We start from the raw sequence: 26,036 nt of genomic DNA, 5'->3' as shown, positions 1-26,036 counted from the left end.
ATTCTCTTTCAAACGAACATTCGCGTCGAGTTATTGACTCGAGTTTGCAAATCAGCTCAACTTGTAGATACGGTTTTTGTTGAGTCAACCGCGCACGCACACTGCGACAATCCCCATTAAACAGTTTTGTAATATTGGTTATACTAACTAGGGCGCTTCATGAGCACAATTTATCAGTAATTAAGTGGTGACGTGGTATGTCACAAAGTTGACGCTGCATAAAATTAGTGTTCCGTCAGCGACAATATTGTGTCAAAGTTCGCATTCCAAACACGTTCTCAGTGAAATAGAAATGCTAGAGCTAACATCAAGCTTTCAGAGTCGAAGAATTACTATCATTGCTGTAATTGCGTTGGAATATGATGTGTTGAAATAGAAATTTCCACAGTCGCTAACCACTGACTTGAATGAACTTGTACTATTAGCTATCTATCTAGAGCAAATGACAATCGCTGAGCGTTTATTCGAAGATAAATCCCTACTTTGCCTATTTTGCGATGAACTTGTGAAATTTAAAGATCATATTCTCGTATTTGACCTTTGCCTGTTCACGCACGTTTTCTATTTAAAGCAAAAATGGATCTAAAATGTTCGTGTTTTAATGAGAGAGGACAGAAAATGTTTAAATTTCCCTAATTAAATGGTTGGAGCTGCAAAAATGGCTTTCAATGTTTGCTTTGTAAAAAATCAAATAAAAATTGACTTCATGTTTCAGCAATTTTTATTTGTTGTTGTTCAGATAAAGTCGTTTTTTTTCTGCTTTCATTTTTGTCTGTTTATAAATAATGACTTTCTTTTGTATTGTATATTTAATGGCAATTTTCTTTTTGCTCTTTCTACCAACTAAAGTATTCGTTAATGTTTAATTGCTCTCTTCAAATACACCCGAGGCTGAAAAGAATTATTGTCAATTGCCAACGGTAGAAACGTGTTTTTAATGAACAGGAACTTAATTTAACGCTTCATAGTGTAATACAAATGATTGCTGTAACTTACGTGTCTCAAAGCAATTATTTTTGACACAAAAACGACCATTTATCTTCAGAAAAACAAACAACTCTTTTTCTCCTGGGATTTTTGTTCGTCGACGCTCTTTGAAAAACAAAAAAAGAAAAAAGTGCTGTTCAACTGTAAATTTTGTGCAAAGGGCTGAAATGTTTTTTATCAATCGAAAATTTTTGTGACCCTTTAAAAATTGTACGAATGTTTGAGCTTTTCACGGTTTTTGTTGTAAATAAAAAAAATTGCGAATGAGGCCTGGGAATACGCAATGCCTTATGCGCCATTGTATTATTTACAACAAAAACCCTTAAAAGCTGAAGCATTCCCAAAATTTTTACGGGTCACTAAAATTTTGCTTTCAGTTATGAAAAGCATTTCCACCTTTTGAAAAAAAAAATACAGTTGAGCAGTCATTTTCTGTTTTAAAAGAGTTAAGAGATAAAAAACGCTTTAGTGAGCTGGAACCTTTTGTTTTTTTATAGGTTGAGAGCTTTTATTTTCCATTTTGCTAGTATGATAATTAGGGAATAGACAATACAGGCAAGGCCATATACGTGCTAAGGAAGTGCTTTTAACTAGATCGAGCTAGGATTCCAGATATTGATCTTGTTTGTAAGGGCTCTATTACCTAGTACTTAATTATAGATAGCTATTTCGTATTTGTGAAACCAAATTTTAAAAATACAATGAGCGAATTGAATTAGATAATTCTGAAGTTTTGCAGTAATCGAGGAAAAATAACTGGAGAACATAGTGTCAAAAATATCCTAATTTCAGAACAAGATGTTTGTCGACTTGATAAAATGTTGATTTCATATAGATTACATTAGGTACATGCTACTGCCTTGTCATGCAGTTGTTCAATGCCCGGAAATTATTTTTTTTGCGTGGGAAAATGGCATTTTAAATGAATGCTCACGTCTGTGAAAAAATTTATATGAGAATTTTCAGTTACCGCTTAAGGTTCTTTACGGCTATTTCTTCAGCCGTTCTCCTTTTTGATTTCGCTCTACCGTTTGAGCACGCCTTTGATCGTTGTTTTTCACGCCATTACGTGACTCTTAGTTTACTTCAAATTGGTAGTTAAGTACGGACAAATGCATGCAGTCGGGAACTATATGCTCAATTAAGCAACCGAATAAAGTGCAAACGCTAAATGTCAAAAATTTTCACTTTTATGCCCTCCCACACAATTTTGCAACTCCCATTAAATGATTTTTGAGCACTTAGCTTGCATTTAAATGACTGAGTGAAGTGCATGCAAGAATAAATTTTGCGATACAGAGTTGTTTAATATGTGGACACGCTCCTTGCAGTCACGCTGATTATTAGACGACATAGTCTTGTTGATAAAATGCTATCCTTTTTTCTCCACAATAGAAGTTATAAGTTTTATAGCGGATTTTCCCCTTTTGTTGACAATTTTTGCAGTGATTTGCGAACGGTTGCGTTGATTACGCCGAAAAATGAAGTGTTGAAAAAATCGATTTATTTGAAAGAATATGAGGTAGAGTGAGACGGTGTTGGAAACAATTGAGCGCAGTAGAAAAGGATTTTCTAGTTCAGTTACTGTATTTTGATTCTTAATTTCAGGTTCATACGAATTGATTGTTGACCACTGTCAGAATTTATACATGCTTATAGGAGTTAACTTGCAGCCCGCGAGGTGACCGGCTACCCTAGGAGGGTCTTTTTTTTGAATTGGCCGTTCGTTTTTAGTCCCTAGTTATTTTTCTCGAAGGTGACTCAGTTGTTTATTCTAGAAAATTGATTGAATCTATTTTGTTTTCGGCGACTTAACTGCAGTAGATGGACAAATTAATGGCTCTGAAGGAAAGTGCCTGAGAATTATGTTTGCCTTTTTTCCTTAATGCTGTTTTTTTGTTAGAAGGTTTTCTGTTAGTTTTCGTCCAAAGATGAGAGAGAACAACCTAATGTAATTTGTGCATACGATAAGCTTGATGTATGTTGACAAGAAGCTCTACTTGTTCAAGATATACTTGGCTAGCGAGATTTGGCCCTCAGGAAGAAGAAAGAACATGAGAATGGGATCTAACAGATGCCCAAGTTCGAGAGATTATGACCAGTTGGTGTAAATTTAAGGACACTAGGATTGCAAGTAAGATGCCGGTTTGAATCCGGTACTGGTCCCTTTACTGTAGCGGCGCCTGCCTAGATTCCCAGATGTTTTTTGACCAGGTTTTTGAAACGGGAGAAACTGGTGGCAGGAGGCAGGGGTTTGGTTCTCAGAGCTTTACTAATCGATGAATTATTAGTTGATCCGAAACAGGTTGAAGTTGTGAATTCAAGGTGTAAATAGCATTTTAGCATCGAACAAAGTTTGAAGCGATTATTTGGAAACATGTCTTTGCAAAATGTCTTCACTTGACCGTCTCTTCTAGAACACTCATTCAATTACACTTCTTGATAGACCTTCGAACGGTTTATTTTGATTTTTAGTGATTTGAACTGCGTGCATTTGAACTGCAGAAATTAAGTCTCTTGCTATAGTAAAATTGATTGTGAGATACGCTCACCGTTCATAGCCCATGTATATTGTCCACGACACAGCGAGTTCGAGCCTCTCTCCATTCAGATTTCGTGGCACCAAGTTTTTGTAGCCTATGCCCCTCATCTAATTTGTTTGCCTCGCCAGTCGTTTGGGAGCAGTTTGTCCCACTTTTGTCGGTTTATGTTTAAAAATTTTTTGAAACGTACAACTGAGCAGCGTTCCCTATTTTTCCAATGTGTGCTCCATGCTGTCTAATATAAACACTGATTATCATTTACTAAAGATATTTGGAAAACGTTATGTAACGTGAGGGTCAAGAAAGAGCAGCTATTTAAAGAGTATTGATGAGTAGATCGATTTACCTGAAGTAATTAATTCAAACTTTTTTCTGAGGTACTTCTGAAGTGTGTAAAAATTGTTTTTGCTTCGTTCTGTTTCAGCTAATTTCTATAGTGCTGTTTATCACATTGCATTTAGCATACTTTGTGGATAGGAAAGATAACGAACGTGATCACAATTGAAGCTTACATATTTTTACTGCTATTTTTCCTTACAGTTTACTTCAAACTTGAAAGCATCAATCAAATGTAGGTTTACGAAGGTTCGAAAATTCAAGTTTGAAATTTTCATTTTTTGATTTTTGAGTTTCTCAAGTTAGAGGTGTGTTTTTAAAATCGGTTTGCTCTCAGCAATCTGTTCGTACATGTTTTTTTGTATCGAAAAAATTTTTACCTTGATAATAAGTTAAACTAATGGGAAGGGCCCCATAAAAATGGGTCAATATTGACAACTAAGTTGCATGCATTGTGATCAGAGCTTTCGTTGAGTTCTTAATTACAAATATTTGTCATTCCATTTCGTGTGTTAAATGCCCGAGGAGCTATTATGGGTATTTACAGCGCTGAAGAGCCGTTAATGTTGTGTCGAATTGTGTGCTCTATACAAACTGCGAAATGACTCACCCCAAATTCGAACAATCAGGGTGTGAATAATTCGCTTTACCTGTAATGTTATACTTGTTTACAATTGTCTAACTCCGCTGTGATTGAACTGTATTTTTAGCCGTGTGAAGGACGCTCTAATAATTCACAAGACACGGTTAAATTTCTGATTTTATTTCTTAACATATGATAGCTGCTGTGCTGGCTACAGCTACGTTGTTACGTGACGTGACTTGAATGTTTATAACAAATTGAGGTCATTGTTTGAAAAGCCCAATATTGAATATGGAAATTAAGCTATCTATATCTGCATGATAATGAAAATTTATGCCGGGATAAAGTTGCTGCTTTCTTGTTAACGTCTGATGTTTGAAGAATATGATTATTTGTTAATAAAGTTATCTATCTAACGGTGCCTAGTTAATTTTGATAAGAGTTATTAGTTGAGACTTCGAAGTTGAGCTTTTTTTTCAGAAAAAAAGAGCTTTTTGAGTTTGTCAATTACTACGTCTTTCTTCTAGTTTGTCTTTCTTCCGTACCAGAAAATTTAAGTTTATTTTAAACATTGTATATTTTTGGAACATTTATAAACCATTTTTGCAAATTTTTTAAACATATTTTTGTGCCAAACATTGTGAAATGGCTTTTTGGTATAGTTGGTGAATTTTGCTTGCTTTATCTGAATTTAACTGATTTCTTTCTATTATATTATAAACCTGTATTTAACTCAACTATTTTTTTACAAAAATTATTTTGCATTCACAAAAGTGGACTAAAGCCCCCTACTAATTTTAAGGAGCAATGGTTGAAAAAGCGTGAAACAATTTCACTCTCCTATTTTTGTATCGCGTGAATATTTCCAAGTGTTCCGCCTGCCTTTGACTATTTAGGTCGTCTGTCGCGCGTATTGTGCTAACTTCGCTTACATTTTAAGCAGTTGAGGTGCGTTTCTCATAATTGGGCCACGATTCAATTTAACCTTCAGCTCAACAGCGCTGTCTAAAAACCGCCGCGATTTCAAGATTAGCAATCTGAACTTTATAGCTGTTAGGGCCTTCTTTGTAATTAGAATTTTTGCCAATTGTCTCGTTTTTTAAATCGAACGCCGATAAGCTAAAGTTTGACCTTTTCTAATTCATCCTCAAATTCTAATTTTGAATCCCAATTTTTTTAAGTTTGTGTAAGCAATAGCAAAACAAACAATTGAGACAAAATGCTAAAAATGGTTGAGCGAAATTCTGCCTTAATTCCCCCCCCCCCCCCCAGATTTTTGTCGTTTTGATTTGGAGTTTTCTTAAGTGGCTATTAATTGAGTACTAAATGATGTAATACTGTAATGACGAATTTGATGATATGCGTTTCAAGCATAGATTAGTTGACGAAAAGCTAACCAAAATTGATTCTTAACCAAAATCGACACACTTGTAATATTTTGCGGTCATTTAACAGCTTAGTTTGTGTTATCAGCTAGCGTGGCTAATGCAATTAGACTTAGAAATCTATGTAGACACGAATTTAACAACACGAATTTCGCAAAACTTGTGTCATATTTGTACAAGTTTTCTTGTGTGCCAGGCAAGCCCAAAGAAGGCCTACATGCGAAATCTAAGCAAACGCTAAAGCATTAACAGTGTAATGAGATTAAGTTTGCTCTCAAACTGAAGCTAATTACATGTTATACCTTCTGTGTTAGGTGGGTATTTATAGAAAGAGCAGATTTCAATCTGTTCGTGTTTTGATGCAGAATTGGTTATTTCGGTTGCTGTTTTATAACAAGTTGAAGATTGCGAATTGTTCTTAAGACTGTTTTGCTATGAAATCAGAGTTTTATGGCACTATTAGTTAAAGTTTGATGGAATTATCAAGTTCAAAGTTTTGATCAATGTCCATCTGCAGTAAAATATTTATAGCTGCATAAATGTTGGTTCTCCAATGTATGAAAACAATGTTTTTTTTTGGCAAGGAATTGGTTTTTGCTTTGGGGAGAGCTGGAAAAGCTTATAACGGAAATTACGAATGAAATGTTTAAATAACGATTAGTTTTCCAAGAGAAAACTGTACAAAAACTGGCCTTTAAAACTCGGGCCTCGCCAGTCACGGCAGTACATGCAATCATTACTAGGAATTTTTGTTACATTCGTTTTTCGATCAGCTTAAAAGTTACTCTGTTTTTGGACTCGTTTAACTGTTGATTGCTACTGCATTTAACTCAATTTTAATATTGACAATGTCACTTAGTTCAGACAAGTTATCATATCATAAATTGCGATAGTGAACATTTTAATTCATTTTTGCAATTCTGATGGAAAAGAAGCAACTTCAAGAAGTCCCTTCAAATCTCTGTGAAAACTTCGTTTTAGAGGTCTTCGGGGAATGAATTTTTGGCAAATTTTGTCCTCAGTTTTTTTTCTTAAGCTATCATACATGGACTTGTTCACTAAATCACTATGGCTGGTGGCCGCCATCCATTGCTGTCTGAAACCATAGAATAGTTTCTCTCAAAAACATTTTGTCGTCAATTAGTCGGGGAAATTTGTGTGCATTATGTTGTCGCGTATTTTCTGTTTAATTGCTCTCAAACGACGTTTGTAGCAATTATAGTCCTGTGTCTTATCTATGGGATTTTTGCTTGACCGATTTTTCGTCTAACCTACTTGATTTTTCGTCCTCAAAAACGGGATATCTCTTAAAGCCTTTCGGCTACGTATCTAAGTATTTATTTCAGGGAAATTGTTTGGGAGACATAAATTTATGCTGTGAAGGGCGGTTCTAGGAGTTTGACCCCTCCCCCCCCCCCCCCCCCCCCCCCCAAATCAGCACCACTTGTTCAACCACCCACTGCACATCATTCCACGGGTAACCCAGCGCACTCGACAACCCCCAGTTCCCACCCACACCCCGTCGCAACGTTCACCTCACGGCCCCTTCAGTTAAGCTAAGGCTAGCGTCCCTAAACTAGCTAGCTACTGTCGACGCATTTCGTTCGACGTTATTCGGAGGTTTTTTTTCACAGTGGTGAGCCCCCAATTCTTTATTTTACAGTGGTGAGCCCCCAGTTCGTTCTTTGACTTTTTAAAGTGATTTTTTACGCTTCCGTTCTTCATTTTTCAGTGATATAAGAGCTCTCGTTCCATAAAGATTGTTGTTAATATAAAAGCGGTTGTGAGCGAATAGGAATCAAAGCTATTGTAGTTTAGTGGTTCAGATGATGTTCTGGAGGCCTTGGTTCAAACCCCCTGTGGGGTCGGTGAAACACTTCTAAGCTACACCACCTCTAATTTCATTGCCCCGCTGTTGTTTGAGAGCATTTTATCCGCGTCGCTCCGTTTAAGTTTCATTGTTCAATGTTAATTAATGCATTAATTTGGCAACGCTACTGCTTTCACTTATATTACTAGTACCAGACGCTATTGCCTAACGCGACTGATATCCAAAGTCGTCAAACCCGAGCAATGTGTCCTGCACTGTAGGTTTTGTTTGTTTCATCTTTACTTCGATTTTTTCAGAAAACATTTCTGAAATGCTGGAAGTTATATGCTTGTAGAATCTTTTTCTCTTATTTGCCATAAAATTTGTTTCTTAGTTTCTCATCGAGACCAAAGATCGGGCCCAATGAAATTCAAATACGGAATATTTGTTTGTGACTGTGAGTTTTATTTTTTCAAGCAATTTCGACCGACGTTTATTCCTTTTTAGCAAAGAGAGGAAAACGGATGCGCTCTAATTTTTGGTTTCTGCTAAAATTTTTAACCGAGAAGAATGTGAACAGTTTTTATTAAGAAAAATAACAGTTTTTCTGGCTAAGTGATTAAATCACAGTGTACGGCAGGGCAATATAATGACTAGCTGAAATATCTATCTATCATTTGATTGCATGGTTTGTTCCTTTTTGAACTAAATTGTTTTCTGAGTTTGCAGCCAAGTTGTACTGTTAGTTGGGTCAGGTCGTAAAACAATCCCAAGTGCCCTAATTCTCCCGCTACTACTAGCTGCCTATTATAGAACTGTTTGGGATTGAAAGTAGACTTTTTTGCTAGCAAGATGAATTTTTGCCCCTACCTGACTGGTGTAGAGACTTCAGGTGAAATACTGTTTTGCTTGTTCAAACATGTAGCTATTGATTTACTGAGAATACAGTATCATAATGTAGTGTGCCTTGATTAAATGGTCGCCTTACAGACAAACGCCGTGTCAATTAGTTTCTTTGTTGCACATACTGGCCGACTTTCTCAGCATGACATTGCAGTATATCATTTCAGTACTAAATTGGTTTGCTAAATGTCCCCTATGCTAATTTCAACATGTCAAGAGATGTGTTGAGTTGTATAGAACAGTTTTTCTAACCATAACATAAATTGTCTCATGGTATCATTTGGTCTTTGATTGAGGTTTCTTTTATATTTCATTTTCCAATGTCTCTCAAACGAAGTTTGCAGTATTTATATTAATGATGTGGTCTTTTTATGCGATTTTTGCTTGACCGAGTTCTCGTCTGACCCTTTTGGACTCTTCGTCGTCAAAAACTGGTTACACACGGTAGCACCCAGAGGGCATTGAGTGGCTGAGCAGCTCTCTTAGTACCTTACGCCTTAGTAGTCTCGAAGTATGCGACGCACCGAAACTGCTTCGAGGAGATAATTTCATGGTGTGAAGGAATGGGACCCCCCCCTTTGACCACCCCTTCCTGTCACCCCCGCAGTCACCCCGCCCGTTTTTTATATGAAGTATGCGATTCACCGAAACTGTTTTGAGGAGACAATTTCATGGTGTGAAGGGAGGGCCCCCCCCCCCCTTTGACCACCCCTTCCTGTCACCCCCGCACTCACCCCCCACCCGTTTTTTCCTGCTTGAAACCTCTCTTGCTTGAAAATCATCGAAACTGTTAACTAAATCAAGGTTCTGCATTGGGTGGGCATAATTCTGCAACAGACATAACATGCAATGAGTCGCTTTACCTAAGATGATATTAACAAAATTAATGATTCACTTAATCTGGGAGAAAATAGAAAAAAAAGCAACTTTTCAATGTAGGTGATATCTAAATTAATTTAAAAGTTGCGTTTCTTTACTTAATTATTTGACTATTTTATATGTCGTTTTTCCAATGTTACCGTTTTGAATTTATCAGGGCGAGAATATTACATTTTTATAGTTAGGTAATAATATTCTCATTTCGACTGGCCCAATATTGCAATATCGAATGTGAAAAAAGATAACTCTACTCGCTCCATTAGCTTGTTTTGTCATTTAAAAGGAACATTTATGTCCTTTTTTTGTTGGAATTATAGTTGATAGATGATAGATTATGACAAATGGGACTTTTAATGGCATCGAAAAGCAGTAACAGAAAAGGAAACGCAGAGAAGCTATACTGTGCTTTGTTGCTTTTTCTTGTCAATTTGACCTCTCTTTTCTTCTTCCCTAAATCGCAGCAGCGTGAAATAATTTTTCTTCACTCGGTATCAGATTTTTTATCCTTTCCTTTTTCCCATCCTCTAATCCATATTTTCCATTATCGCCTTTTTTGCTAAATCTGCTTGCTGCCGCCTTTCAATGATTTCCTCTTAACCTTTTTCAACCTCTCTCATTAAGCCGTTTTCAATTTTCCCGAGCTATTCATTGATGCATGGATTTGTTGCTATTCGTTATAAGCAGCGGTTTTTCTCTTGATATTTTTGCCCTTAATTTTGCTTAAGTTTTGAGGTTTTATTGCTTTTTCTGTAAGACTTCAATTCAATTCGCTTTGCTTCTTCTTGGTAGAATTGTATTCCAGCCGAGTTTCTCATTTGGTAACGAAAATCAAAAATTTATGCTAATGTTGCTTGAGATTACTAGTTGCAGCAGTAAGTATTTGAAAAGAATTGATCAGCTTAAGCGAAGGTGGTCAAGATAAGGAAAAGGAAAAGAGAATTGATGCAGTCACAAAACCGTATACAAAGGGATGATTAAAATGAGGGATCTTTTGTTTTGTTTTCCTCTTTCTGTATGTTAATAAATACTGCAAGTTTTTAAATTAACTGAAGCATTTTTGCGCCGCATGCATATGAACAATACTGCTTCAGTTTTGCTTTCAAATTACCTCGGAATAATTTTCGTGAACGTTAAAACATCATTTAAACGTCTCAAAGGGTCTCTCAAAGTGTCAAAAGTCTTAGAGCCTTAGTCAGCTCTGTCTACGGTTTGTGAATATTATTGAGGAGGCATAATGTCTTGAGTTAAATGGGAATTTCGAAGTGTAGGTTTGGAACCCCAATCAAATTGATGCTAGCCTCCACAAGCTTAGTCTAGCTGCAGCCAAAGTTAATATACCTTAAAGTACTGCGTTAGTTTGCCAACTCTCACGCTTATAAACAACATCAATATGCACTCAAAAGTTGACCGATATGCGTTTTTGGGTGTTTTCCCAATTTGAGCCATAGGTGAATCATTTCAAAGTTAGTGGCCACGTTACATTATTATTTAGTCTGCTCTCCTTTTTACAAGCCAAAGTATTTGGATCTGTTCCTTTTTTTAAGATCTGCTCGCACTTTGTTCGGCTTTTTCACGTCAGTGAGAAGTCAAATTATAGTGATTATTTTAATCACGCTGGATTAGTAATGAGAGCAAAAAGCGAAAAGGTTTGAAGCGTGACTGTTTCAAATTACCTGTAAAGTTGAGTGAGACATAGGTGTTTGAACAAATTTTCGGTTTTTGAAAGCTATTTTTAACGTGCATTTGACTTGTTTTCAGCGTTTCTTCTCTTGAACGATTTATAATAATAATACATATGTGTTTTAATTGCGCCTATTTGCAGTTGCTTGAACTCATCAGAGGTCAGGCAATGCTTTTTTTTAAATTTGACAGTATTTGCTGTCGTAAAATAGTAAATATTTCCATTTTGCCCTTTTAAAAATTATTTCTGTTGTCTTATCATTTGGTAGGTCCCATAGGTTGCTAATAGGGATTATAAAGCTAATGTTTTATTTGACTTTGACAATCTTTGTTTTCAAGAAATATTATCAAAGTTTTCATTGTTCAATTTGCTGATTTCATAATATCTTTAATGGCTGGCCTCATATGTTGCTAAGGATACTGAAATTAACTAAATCCAGCTTTCTTCATAGATTTTGATTTCTAAGACTTATACGCTGTTGGTTTACAAAAATAGTAAGTGATTTTTTGAGTTTCGCTAGTTTGTTTATTGCTGTCTTACCACTTAATCTCATTAATGACAGATTTCATGGGTTGCTAAAGCGGAATAGTTGAAGCTGTTAGTCTATTGAGTTCATAGCAGTATATTTTTTTACAATTTCGACAGATTTTCAAAAAATAATAGTTGATTTTGTATTGCATTTTTGTTTTTGTTTTTGCCGTGATTTATGGCTTAGTCTGAAAAATATCATTTTTTGGCCTTTTGTTTTTGAAATGTTTCTGTGAATTTGAAAATCTTGCCTTCATTTTTTGTTCTATTGTCTTTTTTAGCCATTAAAACTGCTAAATATATTTTATGACTTCAAAAATTTTATGATATAATATGGTTGAGGATTTTGGCATGTACTTGCCGATTTGGCTCAATGTCAGCTATTTTCAGGAAATTTGCCGTCGATGTTATAATTAAGTGTCCAGAAATAAACTGATGCAAATTTTGGAAATTGTAACTTATGGCAAAATTCAATGGCGTATTTTAATTTTTTTTCTGTTGCGGCTCTATAGCCGCTCTTCAAAACTCTGAAAAAAATTGTCAATTTGATAACTTGCTCTTGATAACTTGTTGGCCCCGGATTTTAGTGAGCTTTGTCCTTGATGGTGACTCTTTTGTTGCAACCTTTTTAGAACACGTGAAAAAAAAACAGTTTCTTGATTGGGTGAAGGGTGCAGTAATATATTTGATATATGGTTTTGAGTTTAACTGAGGTCAAGATTTGGTCTTTGTCAGGTGTGAAAGCGTTCTTCAGGTCGATGTTTCAATATTGGACGTTTGTTTAGTGATCAGGCTTAGAAAATTCTTTTATCTCTGATTTATAATGCAGAATATCAAGTGAAAGTTGCTTCTGCTGTTGCGACAATTCAAGTGTGCTTGTGGAAATGAGGTTACTGACGTAAGATAGTCCTATCGGGAGTGCTGTTTATGCCCTCTTAAGAGGATTTGTGTTCCTTTGTCTAAATTATTCTAAACCTCTGCTCAATTATTCAGAGAACAATGCAATATGCAATAGATACAATAGACGGATTTGCGACTAATAGTCAAAGTACATATCGAATATTAAATGCCTGAACGGCTGCGTATAAAATCCGATTTCTTTTTTGCTTCCCCTTCAAAATTAATAGTTGCTTTGATCGGTGCCTCTGCATTGATTGAATTCTCCTGAATTTTTCACCTGTTTCCTCAACTGCATAATAGCCTGTCTTAGATATCAAATTGCACACAAGCTTCATATGACGATATGTTACATGCTTCGATGCGTTTTTTATTATTGATGTATGCATGTATTATATGGAAAGAATTTGACGAAGATATTCAAAATTTTTTATGCAAAACAGTTTTCAAGAATTATTTCTACGAGATAAATTTCTTTATCTGATGCGGCGAGGTAGCTCAAATTTTCCTCAAGTGAATCGGATTTATCTCTATTTTTACGGCCTTGTTGGTATTTTGTTTAATTTATAATGGCTAGTCAAACTTCATATTAGGCTCTACAAACCGCTATCAATGAGAAAACGCATTAATTGTTCACGCAGGCTGGTGAAAGAAATTCAGTTTGGGGTAGAAAACGAAAACAACTAATAATAAAAAGTAAAGGGTTGCATTGTTTGAGGTTTGCTTTGTTCTTGTAAAATAGGTGTGTAATAGGTACGTAAATTTTGGGGCTCTGGATATTAGCCGACATACAAATTAGAAGAATCGACAATTAGAAGACTCGACCGAGCCGACAAATTTCCAGTTGACGTTTAAATGATAAACCAAAAAAGTGAACAATATATTGCATAATTTGAAAAATGTTGATTTCGCCTTGAAATATTTTGAAACAATAAGTGTTTACTTTAAACTGAAGAGACGCTTCTTAACCCTCTTTATGCGAGGGTAATTAGTGTATGTGGTTAAGTTGTCATAAAAATTTAATTTTATCGACTAAATGGTATGTCGGCCAATAGGCTACGGTAAAATTATCTAATGTAAATTTTTAGACATGCGCAAAGTCTATTCAGCAAACTTATTGTAGTTGTAATAGAAAATTGTTGCTTGCCGCGAACTTGGCGCAGTTGCTAAAAGCTTAGGTGTGTACTATTTAAGTTGCTGTGATGAGAACAGGAGTTCGAGGCTTGCAAGGGATACGTAATCTCTAAGAATACTTAGAGTAGGATCGTTGTCCCAAGATAATTCAACTGTCGAAGAAGTACCTACGTATGTTAACCTGGTATGCCGACATGCAGTGGATATTTTCCCAAGGACTTGATTTTCCCATTACTATTTCTTTTAACCAAAAGCTGACCTGACCCCCCACCCCACCCACCGCCGCGCAGTGCAGAATTACCTTTTAAATGGCAAATATAAACTGTACTGGCGAGTCCGGGCTGACATAAACTATTAGTGCAAATTTACTGATTTGTTTTTTACACATTCTTGTGGAAACAAATTTTGTGATATTCCATAGAGAACTGAGCTTGTGCAAGTTTTGTCACGATTATTAGAAACGTAATTATAAGGCGTAAAATATGGGCAATGGCGCAGTTTGTACAACTAAACTCTGCCAACATTTGAGAGGCGAGGTGGTGCTTACACTTGCGGGGGTTCGTTTCCGAGCTTGGGCGTAGATGATAGCAGCTGCGATGTATCCGGCTGAGAAAATTCGTCCTAAATTATTAAAACCTGCGATAGTTGAATTGGCGCTTATAAAGCTAGTCAGAAACATGCAGAAACAATTTTTTAACAATAAATTTTGCAGTAATTTTTAATTAAGTCTCGAAAACAGTGCTGCGATAGAAATATTGTTGAACTGGAACGTTTATGATATTGATTTGGACGAGATCTATGTCGGGAGAAAAATGAGTATTTCAGTGCTATGGGCTTTGCATGTAATACACGGAATTGCTTAAAATCAATTTTGTGTACGGCAAAAGAAGACCTTTTCTATCATGTTCCGCGATTTCAATTAGTGGCTAAATTTGCATGTCAAGCTGAGAACAGAAAACTGAGGTTTGAGACTACGAAGCCAGCTAATAACTTTCTTGCGAAACAAAAAATGAAAACAAACGTGCTAACACCGATGAAGTTTACCTCACATGTTGCAAAATTGAATCGCAGTGCCTTTAACGTACCTGTTAGCAAAATCTTGCCCCGTGCTGCAAGTTCAGTGGCCATCAAAGATTTATTTTTCTGCTCTGTGAGTGGAAAAGTTTTGAAACCTCCCACAGTTTTAACCCTGAACTCGCCCAAATTAAGATGTGGGAATATTCCTCAGCTAACCTATTTTGAAATTCTGGGAATTGATGCTGAATTTGAAACAGACCTTGAGCTGGGCAAGAAAAACTATCGCAAGCTTCAAGCAAGTTTGCACCCGGACAAATTCTCAAATTCAAGCCAAGAGGAGCAGGAGTTTTCGCAAGAAATTTCAAGCATGGTTAATGACGCTTTGACGGTCCTGCTTTCCCCTTACTTACGAGCTAAATATCTTTCGAGGATAGTTTTCAACGACATCACTGTTAGAAATTGAGCCGATTTTTAATCTGGACAAATTAATTCTGACCAATTAATAAAAGACCCAGTCTTGCAAAAAAGAAACTTGCCTTGCAAGATTGTGAAAATTTTAATTTCTAAAATGAACTTTGACTTAAGGAATAGAAAAAAAACGAGGCAATGCGTGCTATGGTTTTAAAGAAGCTATTCTAACCAATATCCAAATTTGTTTTTTTGCAAGGAAAACTAACACTTTAATGTTTTAATATCGGCTCAGTTTCATGATTCGGCTTTGGGAGATGATGAAACGGGTTCTGCAGAAGATCAAATTGCACAATCTGAAGATTTCCTAATGACCATAATGGAATGGAACGAAATTGTGGATACCGAAGAAGGTCGAACATTGGAAGTGCTGAGGTCGGATATAACCGACAGAAGAATTGAAGTGTTGAAGAGTTTGAGTGTCGCTTTTCAGGAGAGAGACAAGGATGGAGTTACTGAAAATATTGCTAAACTGAAATACATGGATAATTTGTTGGAAAAATTGAAATATAAAATTGACTAAAGAAAGGCTGATTGATTTTTATGCTCTTCAGTTTTCTGTTAATAAACTGAGCATTTGATAGGTGTCACTAAGCTCAGAATTAAACAGTAAATTTCTAACTGTTATTTAAGGGACGATTTTATGTGCACTCTTGGCGCATAGAATTGCCTTTGCTTTTCTACATTTCGACTTTATTTTACAATTTACATCACTCAAGTTGTCGTTAATAAGCTCTGATACCGTTTCTCGCTTCTTCAAAGTAAACTGCCAGTGGTAAACGATGACGCTAGATTTTATAACCCACGTTATTCTTTGTCATTTTTTAATTGCTCTCGTAGAGAAGCAATTATTGTAAACGTGTATGGCTTTTTTTATGCAAAATTTTTGCTTGACCTTTCTCACTTTTCGAGTGACTTTTACGCCCTTGACTTCTTGAGTTTTTCGTGATCTAAAATTCCCTCTCAATCGCAATTTCAAGCAGCTGAACTCAATTGGCGGCATTTTATTACTCAAAAGTCAAATGAAAAGTGCGCCGAAACTGGTGCCATTTTTCACTTTAAATCTTAATAGTGGTATATATTAACCTGAATGTAGTTATTTGAACTTATGGTGTGACGGGTGGTTCTTAGAGGTTGACCCCCCAAACACATCAGCCCCCCCCCCCTCAATTCACCCCACCCCCCCTCTCCAATCCCCTTCCCTACCGAAGAAGACCAGCCATCCCCATCGTTGACCCCACCCCTACTGCCCCCATCAGCCCCTCCCCGTGCACCCCCACCTCACCCGCTGCGCTCGCCTCACCCCCCGTCAATTAAGCTAAAGGTAGCCTCACTAAACCGTGGCTAGCTACTGATGAAGCCAAGCGCTCGCTAGTTATTTGAGAGCAATTTGCCCGACGTTATTCGGTTATGTTTTTGACTTATTTTGTTCAGGCTCATTTCGAAGCAGTTTCTTAGATCCTACAGGTCTCTACAGTGAAATTTTCAATCGCTCTCAGAAATATTTATACGAATTTCCTCTTAACTTTTTTCCTTAGATATCGTTGTAACACTAAACAATCTGTACCACAATCTGACTTCGTTTAGGCATTCTGCTTGGTATTTGATAGTTTAAAAGCTGAAAGTTTAGAGGCATTAGTTCTTTTAAAATCACTTTTTCATAAATCAGATATGCTTAACTTCTTAAAAAGGATGCGCCTTAAAAAGATGCTTGAAGTTATTTTTTAGTAGTGGCCTATTATTTTTCGCTTAACTTCGTAAGTTTGAACACTGACGACAATAAGATTGGATTCTATAAGATCGTGCAGTCATTCCTAGATTCTGCAGTGGTTGCAAAAAAGAGATTTTGAATATAATGAAGTCGAGATGTTGACGGCGGATGTCTTCGTTTGATATCGCAGGGCCGGCACTCTGTTTGGAAAAACAGGAATTCTAATGATATAAATGAATTCTAATTTATATAAATGAATAGATTTTTATATAAATAAGTTATTTGCTTGATGCCCAAGACGTATTTGAAAAGAATTGTAAGACATTTTAACTTCAAAAAACTTGCAAATGCATTTTACAACTGACCGGTTAATACCATTTAAAAGGACGTAGTACTGTACTTAGTGCCATTGCTTTTATTAGTATTAGTAGTTTATGATCCGGAAAGAGCTTTCAATTGCACTGATTGCTCGAATTCCATATGCCATTTTCGCAGCAGATTTTTTCCAGTTTTCATAATTCAGTTTTCAATTGGAATAAAAAATACCTGGTTTTTGTTTACGTAAATCGTTTATAAATAAACTGACAAGTAATGGGTTAAGAACTGTTTTTGGGGCATAGTGGGGCTTTTCGGTATATTTCGGTTTTAAGAAGACTGTGTCGATGGAACATTGATGTTTGTAGTGTAGTCGAATTGTTGTTTTTCGCTTCTTTTTTGGTTGACCAGGTTTTTCTTTGAAATTAATTCTTGCTTTAAGTTTGTCATTTTTGGGAACTATTTAAAATAGTAACTAATAAATTAAACTTGGTTAAACAGCGTACAAAAAGGAGTTAATGTTGGAGTTTTTCATTGAATCATTCGGGTATCCAATCACTGCAGCTCCTTTGGTATTCGCGTACGACAACCAATTCGATATTTCTCTACTCATTACAATCGTATAATAAAAGCTATCCCTTCCTATTGGGTGACAATAGGAATAATTCTGCTAATACTTTATGGAAAATGTTTCTGAGAACATGAGCTGCAGCTGGAATCGAGGTACCGCAACTAAATACTAACGCAATGAATACCGGGGTACATATATTGTATTTTGATTTTTTTCTTTGATAAGTTTTATCAAAAAATTAGAATTGTCCCCACCAGTTCAAAATGTGTTTTTATAATAGTAATTATGAGTCGCTTTCAAATGTGCAATAGGCGCCGTTATATAATTGCATTGCTTTTTCTCCAATTTATTGCCAATCTCGTCTTTAACAGACACGATGATGATTCATTTCTGCATAACAGAATTAGTAAAAATCAGAGATGACATTTAAACAGAAAATGCGTCGTTATCATTAGCATTCTGCTAAAAGATGCGTAAATCATTCAAAATTGATTACTGAAAAATATTTGCCTAAATTACTTGATTTAATACTTCAATAGGAGGGCATAGTAGGTTTGTGAACCTCATTAGCGAGGGAACCAAGATATCCAAAGACAGTTGCTAACAACCTGATCTTATTTCTGCGAGGCACATTTTTATTTCGCATTTGAAAATCTCAACACACTTATGTTGCCGAGTAAGGGCTATAAAATATGTTAGTTTAACACCTGAACGCTCAGATTGCCGAATGAAACCGAATATCATCCTATGAATCTAGTCAATTATTTAGAAGTGAAACCGGGAAATTATTAAGCCAATATAAAACTTGGGAGTTGAAGAAAGTTGCCTACTTTTCCTACTAATTCTTAGGACTTGTGATAATTGTTTATGGAGCTAAATTGGGATCTTGTCAAGTTGAAGTGATTGCCCAATTTGAATTTTCGTCATTAGTGGATGCAGATAATCGCTCTCTGCCTTGTGATGACTAATTAGTTTCCTCAATCATAGAAAACTCAAAAGTGAAATGAAATCAAATATTAGCAACAGGAAACTGAGGATATTTTTTTGAGGTAACGTAAATTTGCTCCTCTTCGTAAAACGAAGAGTATGTTTTGTTGGTTTTTTAAATAGTCATGCATTTTTACTGGGGTGGTATGTTACATTGAGGAAAATAGCAGAAATTGGCAAGACAACAGTTGTTGCAAATTTACTTACTATGCGTCAAAGTGGGACCAAATTAGACTAGAGCGTTGAACTGCGATGCGTAAAAACTATAATTTGCTTTCCATATATTCATGCTAGGAAAGCGAAAGTGTCGTTTTTACTACTGCTTAGCATAATACTAGAATTTCAAGGGAATACGGCTACAAGTAGCAAAATACTGAGCCAAGTATTGGGGCTATAAACAGCGTTGTGTCAAGGCAAAAAGCAAAAGCGTATGAACTGGGAAATTTCACATGCGTATTGCCTGGTACGTGTGTGTTCCTTACACATTACCTAAGTCGCTCCTGGTGGCTCCCGAAAAGTGAACAGAGGTGCAGTAGTTTTCCAATTTTCTACCCAGGGGCTTTTAGTGGTACGTTTACGCTTAATGTGGCGAGAGAGAGGAAGAGTGGAGGAAGCCAATTATAAATGCACCATGGCTTATTATGGCAGTCTTAGCGTTAATAGCACTAATACGTGTAGCTTGTTGCTTCCTCCCTGTTCCCTCCCTAGCCCCCCTTCTACCCCTCTCTCTATTTCGCGTTCTCTTTGCCTGCCTGCCGTGTTGATTATACAACGAGTAAACTCCAATTTCAATGCTCCCTCTACCTTTTGCTCCGTGGAAAACACAATCCTATAAGTATGTGTATATATCTGTGTAAGTCCTCGCAGCACTATATTGTCGTCTATATTGTAGTATGCGTGTGTGTATGTGACGGGGCAGATATATTAGGTTGGGGTTAGGGCACGTAAGCGTGAAGAGTAGGGGGGAAAGAGGAAAGGGGAATTGAAAGGAAAAGTAATTCCATTTGTGCCGCTTTGTTTCCTGCCTCCCTTTATATCTAGCTCCTCAAAGCCTTCTTCCTTACACTATCTCCCTTCCTAATCCATGCTCAAATGGAGATTTTCCCTCATTTAGTTCAAATATCTTCCTCCCCTCCCTCTACCTTTTCCCTGTAGCCTCACTGGGCTAACTATTTTTAAAAACTCCTCTACTTATGTATATCATTCTCTCTCTCGCGTTGATTTCATGCTTAGCTGTGAGATTTGTGAGTTATTATTTCTTGTTTTTGCTTGCCATTCCTGACTCGGTGGTTCGTGATAATAGCTTTGATGAAAATATCCAAGAATAATACAATTCGGTTTGATCATCACGTTAGTAAAAAAAAATTGGTTTTTTCTCTGACCCCCCACTCCACCCCTCAACGCACACACACAAGTTTAGTGCAGCTGAAGTCCAAAGCCCACGTAAATATAACATGATAGATTTTTATGGGGGGGGGGTTACACTTTGGAAAAGCCAAAACATACCTTTGTAGTTATCTACTGTAAGATAATTGCAAGATGGATTGTTTTCTTGCAGGTTCGTTCCTATGGAACTCTGCTCTCATCGGCTCTTTCTGGCGTTATAAATTTGCGTGTGCTCTAAAACTCGATTTTGCGCTTTTGTTCTAGAATATTCTTTGAATTCTTGAGTGACTTGAGTTCTTCATTTTTGAGTGATCTAAGATGCTCTCGTTCTGAAATAAGGTTTCTTGGTTAAGGTGATTGTGATCGCAAGGAAATCAAAGCGTATGTAGCTGCGAGGTGAAGATGTCAGGCTGCGAATCTGGAGGCCCGGGTTTATGCCCTAGTGGGAAAAAGTTTTTGCACTAATGAAACATTTCTAACCTCCGACCCCTCTTAGTTAAATTGCCCCCGTCTTTCGCTGGAGGGCAGTTCATCAGTATATGTTCTTTTAAAAGATTTCAATTTAAAAAAACTAATTTTCAGGAAGGAAAACCAGTTTGGTTTTTAAGAAAAAAACTAGCTTTCATTCTTTAAGGAAACACTCTAATAAGGAACCTCTATACTAATAAGAGCGTTTTATTATATTTAAGATCTGCAGATTTGCACTTTTCATTAATCGGCTTTTTGCAAAATTTGTCTGTCTTATATTTTCTAAAATTGCTAGAATTTTGAACCCAATGTCGGCAATAATCGCTTTTGTTGAATGCCTGGCTCTGCTCGAATGTGTTCACTGAATTTAGGTGTTTATAAGATTGGTTATATTGGAAGATCTTTTTGAAAAAAATATGTTTTCTGACATGGTTTGTGTAAGCAAACCATTCGAACTTGAAAGAGTTTCATAAATACTGTCAAATTTAACATTAAAAAATTAAATTATTCAGCTCAAGATTTATGAATTTTTGATCAAATGCCATAATGGTTTAGTTGCTCTGGAATACCCCTTTTTACTTGCTTCAAACCCGTAGCATATGTTATTTTTATTACTTAATTGGCGAATGTAACAAAGTGCGAGGCATTTAGAGGTCACATGGAATTTGTTTTTGAGTTAAATACTACAAAGTCCATCAATATTATCGCTTTATAGTTTCAGTAATAATGTCAATTTTATTGACATTGAGTAGACACAACACAAAGCTAATCTTTTCCTAGTTTTCTATGGAACGTAGAGATGCCTCAAAGCAAAACCAATGCAGTTAACTTTTTGAAGCTGAATAACTGTGACAGTCTTTTTGCTTAAGGTAAACATATATTGAGGAGCGCACGGGACTAAAATCTTAAATTACATTTGATCTTTAATTCCATGAGGTTGTTTTTAATTGCTCTCAAACAAAGTTTATAGCAAATGTATTAGTCCCGTGGTCTTCTTGTGTGCGATTTGTCGCTTGGCCGATTTTTCGTTTGAGCCTTTTGACTTTTCGTCCTCAAAACGGTATAAATAGGTAACTCCTGGAGGGCACTGATTTCTGTTAGAGCATTTTGGCTCACTAGGCTATAAGTATGCTATTCATCGAAACTGTGTTGGTGAGACATAAATTCATGGTGTGAAGGACAGTCTGAGAGTTTGACCCCTTCCCCAACTTCAATCACACCACTGCCAATCTTTCCACCTGAACACAGCGCGCTGGTGTGCGCCGCCCATTCAATTAAGCTAAAGCTAACCTCCCGTAGCTAGCTACTGACGAAGGCAACTGCTGGCCATTCTTTTGAGAGCCATTCGGCCGATGTTAGTCAATTATGTTTTTAATCCGAGGGCTCAATTATGATTGCACCTTGTTTTTTTTTTTCAAGTTTTACCTTTCTTTTGAGTAGCTATTTTAGAATTCAAAAGGAATTGAATTGTCACGGAAGAAATATTCCTTCGTATAAGAGTTATAAGTTTAAGAAACTATTCTTGTTCAATAACTGATCCATTTTACTGAAATGTGTTTAATCATTTTCAAGACCAAGTGAGAGTTATTCGTGCCGAAAAATGAGTTATTCGTGACAATATAAAAATTTTACATTGTCATTTGAGAATACTATAATGGGCATTAGAAAGTACATTTCTAGCAATTGAGTTTTCTGCTCAGTTTTTCATGATCTTTTCTTGTAAGTTGAGTTTTAAATAATTAGCTAGCATAAAGTCATGGTAAGTTGTCATAATTACGATTGAGAACTATTTCTCATCTTGTCTATTATCTAAGACGTGGATATATTTACCTTCCCCTTGATGTTTTAATAAGCAAAGATTGTAAACGACATTTCCCCCGCATTTTGAGTACTTGTTGACAAATAAATCTTTTTATCTCCTAATATTTTGTCATCAGCTGGGATTCTTTAGAACTACAGACTAATATGCGGTTTGTATTTTAGTATTTTTAAAAAATAAGATTAGTTCTGCGTAGACCTTTTTATCATTGAGAGGGCCATAAAGTTGGGCGTTCGGGTTCCTGCATTTGAGAGTGTCGTTTTTCTTTCAAAATTTGCGCTTTGAAAAGCAATTTGAAATACATGAACTGGTGCCGATTGGGTAGTGGTGTGTTGTTGTCTGATCTTCCTGCGCTTGTCTCTTATCCTTGAAGGCTAGCTCCCCCTCTGTTTGCAATTCAATTTAATTCCCTGGAGTTTTCCTCTATTTTAGACCTTGCTCCCGGTCCCCCAAATCTCATTCAAAATATCTGGCTACAATGTGTGCGTATATATAATATGTAGGCATGTGTGCGTGTTCGCACTGGGTTGGGGAATTGTTTGGCATGTTTGTTCAGGCCGCCCTCACTTGCCTGGCCTTGCTTTAATCCATCTGATCAGAAAAAGGGGAGCGAAAGAAATCGAATGGAATGTCTCAAATGGTCTCTGCTCAAAATTTTACTAGCACAGGGGAAGAAGTGAGTTGAGGAGTCTAGGGGGGGGGGGGGGGGGGGGGGGGGGTGTAGAGCAAATACTATAAAAAGAAGGCTCTTTTGAATTCGCTCTATTCCTCGCAATTATAGCACACAGAACAGAGAACGGTGGTTATTGTAAATTTAAATTCCCCATTCCCAAATTGCCTATTCCCAGTGTAAGGCCACTCATGCGTTCAAGTGTTCGCAGTCGATTTCGAAGCACGCTCTTGGCGATTGGGAATTTGTTCTATTTTTGACTCCTGGAAATCTTTTCCTGCTTCTATTTCCGAAATTTACTGGTCTCAATGGAGTATTTCTTAGCAAGGATTTGATGCTAGATGACCTCGTTCATTTTTAATTTGCTCAGGTTATAATGGATTGGAATTGATTTTTTTCAATGTTTTATTCTTACAAGAACCAAATTTGCTTCACAATTTCTTCTGGTATTTTGCCGCATGGCTATAGAGAAAATTATTATGCTTAAGCATTAAATTAAAATCTGGGTCGAGCTCCTTTTTAAAATACGTGTAAATGCTGTTGACCCAGACTGAAAATTCCGCTCATTTTTGTGAAGAAAAAGCTGGTCAAGCAGGTTAAGCTGGTTAGAACGTCCGTGGAAGTTGGAATATAGGCCTGGTTTTAATTTAAGGACGTTTTGCTGCCATGTCAACAATTTAATATTTCGGTCAAACGTTTCCAGCTTCTTAAGCAAGCGATTTCTTTTTCTTGTTCTCTTTGTGTTTTTATCCCCATACATGCGCTTGTAATCCCCCGTTGATTTTGTCTTTCTATTCTTTCTCTTCCTACCCCCAGCGTCCTTCCATTTTCCGTCTTACAATAGTGCCACGTATGCGTCGATGAGCGGACACCTTTATACGCTTGTAAATAAGACTCAGTGTAACTATCTATTGAATATATATTTGCTGTGCGACCGTAGGTATGTTTGTATGTCCTATGCTTCGTTTCTGATTACCAGCTGAGTTCCGCTACTTTACTCTCTCTTTCTTTCCCTTTTTCTCTCTCTCTCTCATTTTTGTTTCTCTTTACCTGGTATATTTTCCAATCTCTGTATTGGCTATGTCAACCCCCCCCCCCCCCACTCCTCCGTTTTTGAATTTCATTTTTTGTGCCGTTCCTTAACTGCCTTTGCCTTTTCCCGGCCTATCTGTTTAAGATTTGAAATTCATGCAAATTCGGGACAGAATTATCGCTAGAGGGGACATAAAATTTGTTCCACGTCATTTGTAAGCAAACTGACCAATTTAATTCGCCGCAGGAATGTTTCAAAAACAAAGCAATCATTTATTTTTATTCGTTCCGTGCCGGCCGCGCATAATTCTCGTGTTCTATTGCCAATTGCAAAATGTGCTGCGCCTCGGGAGGGTGGGGTGGGGGGGGGGGGACTTCAAAGCAAACGCAGCCGATGATTGTGTTTGCTTTATGAATTCTTTTTCTGCTGATAAAATACAGGAAATGTGCCAGGCTGAGCAAACGGCAAATAACAAATGCTGCTGAATTATTAAAATGCGTTAACTTTATCAACATTATTTTTTACATGCAAAAATGAGGGAAGCAATAACAGAGCTGCAGATATTGATGTAATAAGAGTTCATAATTTATGTAGTTTTGAGAATAATAAAGGAAGCTGTGATGTTCGCTATCGATAACCAGAAATACTTCAATAAATGCGGCGCGGCTCCTTTTCTTTTGAACTTTAGGTAACTAAACTATTCCATTAAATTTTCCTTAAATTTACATGTGTATAGCATGTAGTTAGTAACATTTTGGGGAAAATAAACGCTTGATTTTGAAACTAATAAATTTGAGATGAATCCCGCAGGGAATTAAGACTAGATCGAAAATCTGCATTGTAAAATGGCGAAGATCACTACTATGCTTTGAATTAAAAACGGAAAGCAGCGAAAAATAAAAAAAAATTGTTGACTAGAAGTATTAATTGCTCGGGTAACTTGAATTTTTTGTTTGACTTGGTGTTTAAATGTTACCGTTGGTCTCGGTTTAGTCCCTATTTTTTTGAATATGCAATATTTGAGTTGTGCCGTGGTTAAACTTGGTTTAGTCCTTTTGATTAAACGTCTGTTTAAATCATAATTTTTAAATTAGTGGAAATGATCTGTCTTATCTGTTCACGATTTGATCACAAAATATTCAAAGTTTCCAGCTGTTCTTAAAACTGCCATTTTTGACAGCTTCTAGACCTATGTACTTAAGAATTACAAAGTTACGCGAAACATTGCTTAATTTTAATGACCTTATAGAAAGTTAGTTCTGTTTTTCAGGAAAATAGCGGCGGTACGGTTGGCCCTAACTCAATGACAGCAAATTCAACTCAACAAAGTCAAACACACCACCATCACCACAATCACCACCACCCTCATTCAGCGTCTTTAATCGGCAATAGTTCTGTTGGTAACACAGGTACCAGTCATGGGTCGAAGACTAAAGAGATTTCAACAAAATTGGCCACTTTGGAGACAGAAATCAACCAATTTGAGAGCAAGATTGCCCGACTCATGAAAAAGGTTAACAAATTGTTGTTTTTGTTGCTTTTTGACAGATCTGCGTTGGGTGTTTGCTCTTGGCGAGAAATTGTTGAGACGATCTCAACCAGTTAGTTACCTAGTGGCATGTTATAGGTAGTTTTTATTGTTTTATGTATTATAAGAATAGATTACGTGACTCTGCTTGAAGTCACTGAGAGCTTCTGGCGTTTATCGAGAACCGGAGTCATGAATCTTAAAACTCATGTAATCTTATAACTCACGTGCACATGTAGTCTTACAACTCATGAGTCATGTAATCTTACAACTCACGTGCACATTTTAAATTGCCGAATGTCTGCAGTGCCAGAAGTTAAAATGCCAGAAGTTCCTACTTTGCCAGAAGTTGACTTTCGTCATTTTAAAACGTGCGCGTTTAAGCATGGTTATGTGA

General features: G+C 36.6%; 3 protein-coding genes across 9 annotated transcripts in view; 2 read left to right on the top strand and 1 right to left on the bottom strand.

Moving 5' to 3' along the window:
- LOC142335017 (uncharacterized) overlaps positions 1-26,036 on the top strand; it is a 102,363-nt gene that overhangs the window by 6,452 nt on the left and 69,875 nt on the right. For all 3 annotated transcript variants that reach the window (XM_075383361.1, XM_075383347.1, XM_075383354.1), the window contains exon 2: positions 25,382-25,624. In XM_075383361.1, coding sequence (XP_075239476.1) covers positions 25,382-25,624 — 243 coding nt within the window. The remainder of the gene's footprint in view (positions 1-25,381; positions 25,625-26,036) is intronic.
- LOC142335045 (dihydrolipoyllysine-residue succinyltransferase component of 2-oxoglutarate dehydrogenase complex, mitochondrial-like) overlaps positions 1-26,036 on the bottom strand; it is a 559,039-nt gene that overhangs the window by 473,131 nt on the left and 59,872 nt on the right. The gene's annotated exons all lie outside the window — the stretch shown is intronic.
- LOC142334992 (co-chaperone protein HscB homolog) lies at positions 13,558-15,704 on the top strand. The gene is made up of 2 exons (XM_075383323.1): positions 13,558-15,134; positions 15,387-15,704. The coding sequence occupies exons 1-2, from the start codon at positions 14,496-14,498 to the stop codon at positions 15,672-15,674; spliced, it is 927 nt and encodes a 308-aa protein (XP_075239438.1). The 5' UTR covers positions 13,558-14,495; the 3' UTR covers positions 15,675-15,704.

This window comes from Convolutriloba macropyga, chromosome 1 (assembly GCF_964194025.1).
Source record: "Convolutriloba macropyga chromosome 1, txConMacr16.3, whole genome shotgun sequence".
Taxonomy (NCBI): domain Eukaryota; kingdom Metazoa; phylum Xenacoelomorpha; order Acoela; family Convolutidae; genus Convolutriloba; species Convolutriloba macropyga.
This window is presented reverse-complemented; position numbering and strand designations above follow the sequence as displayed.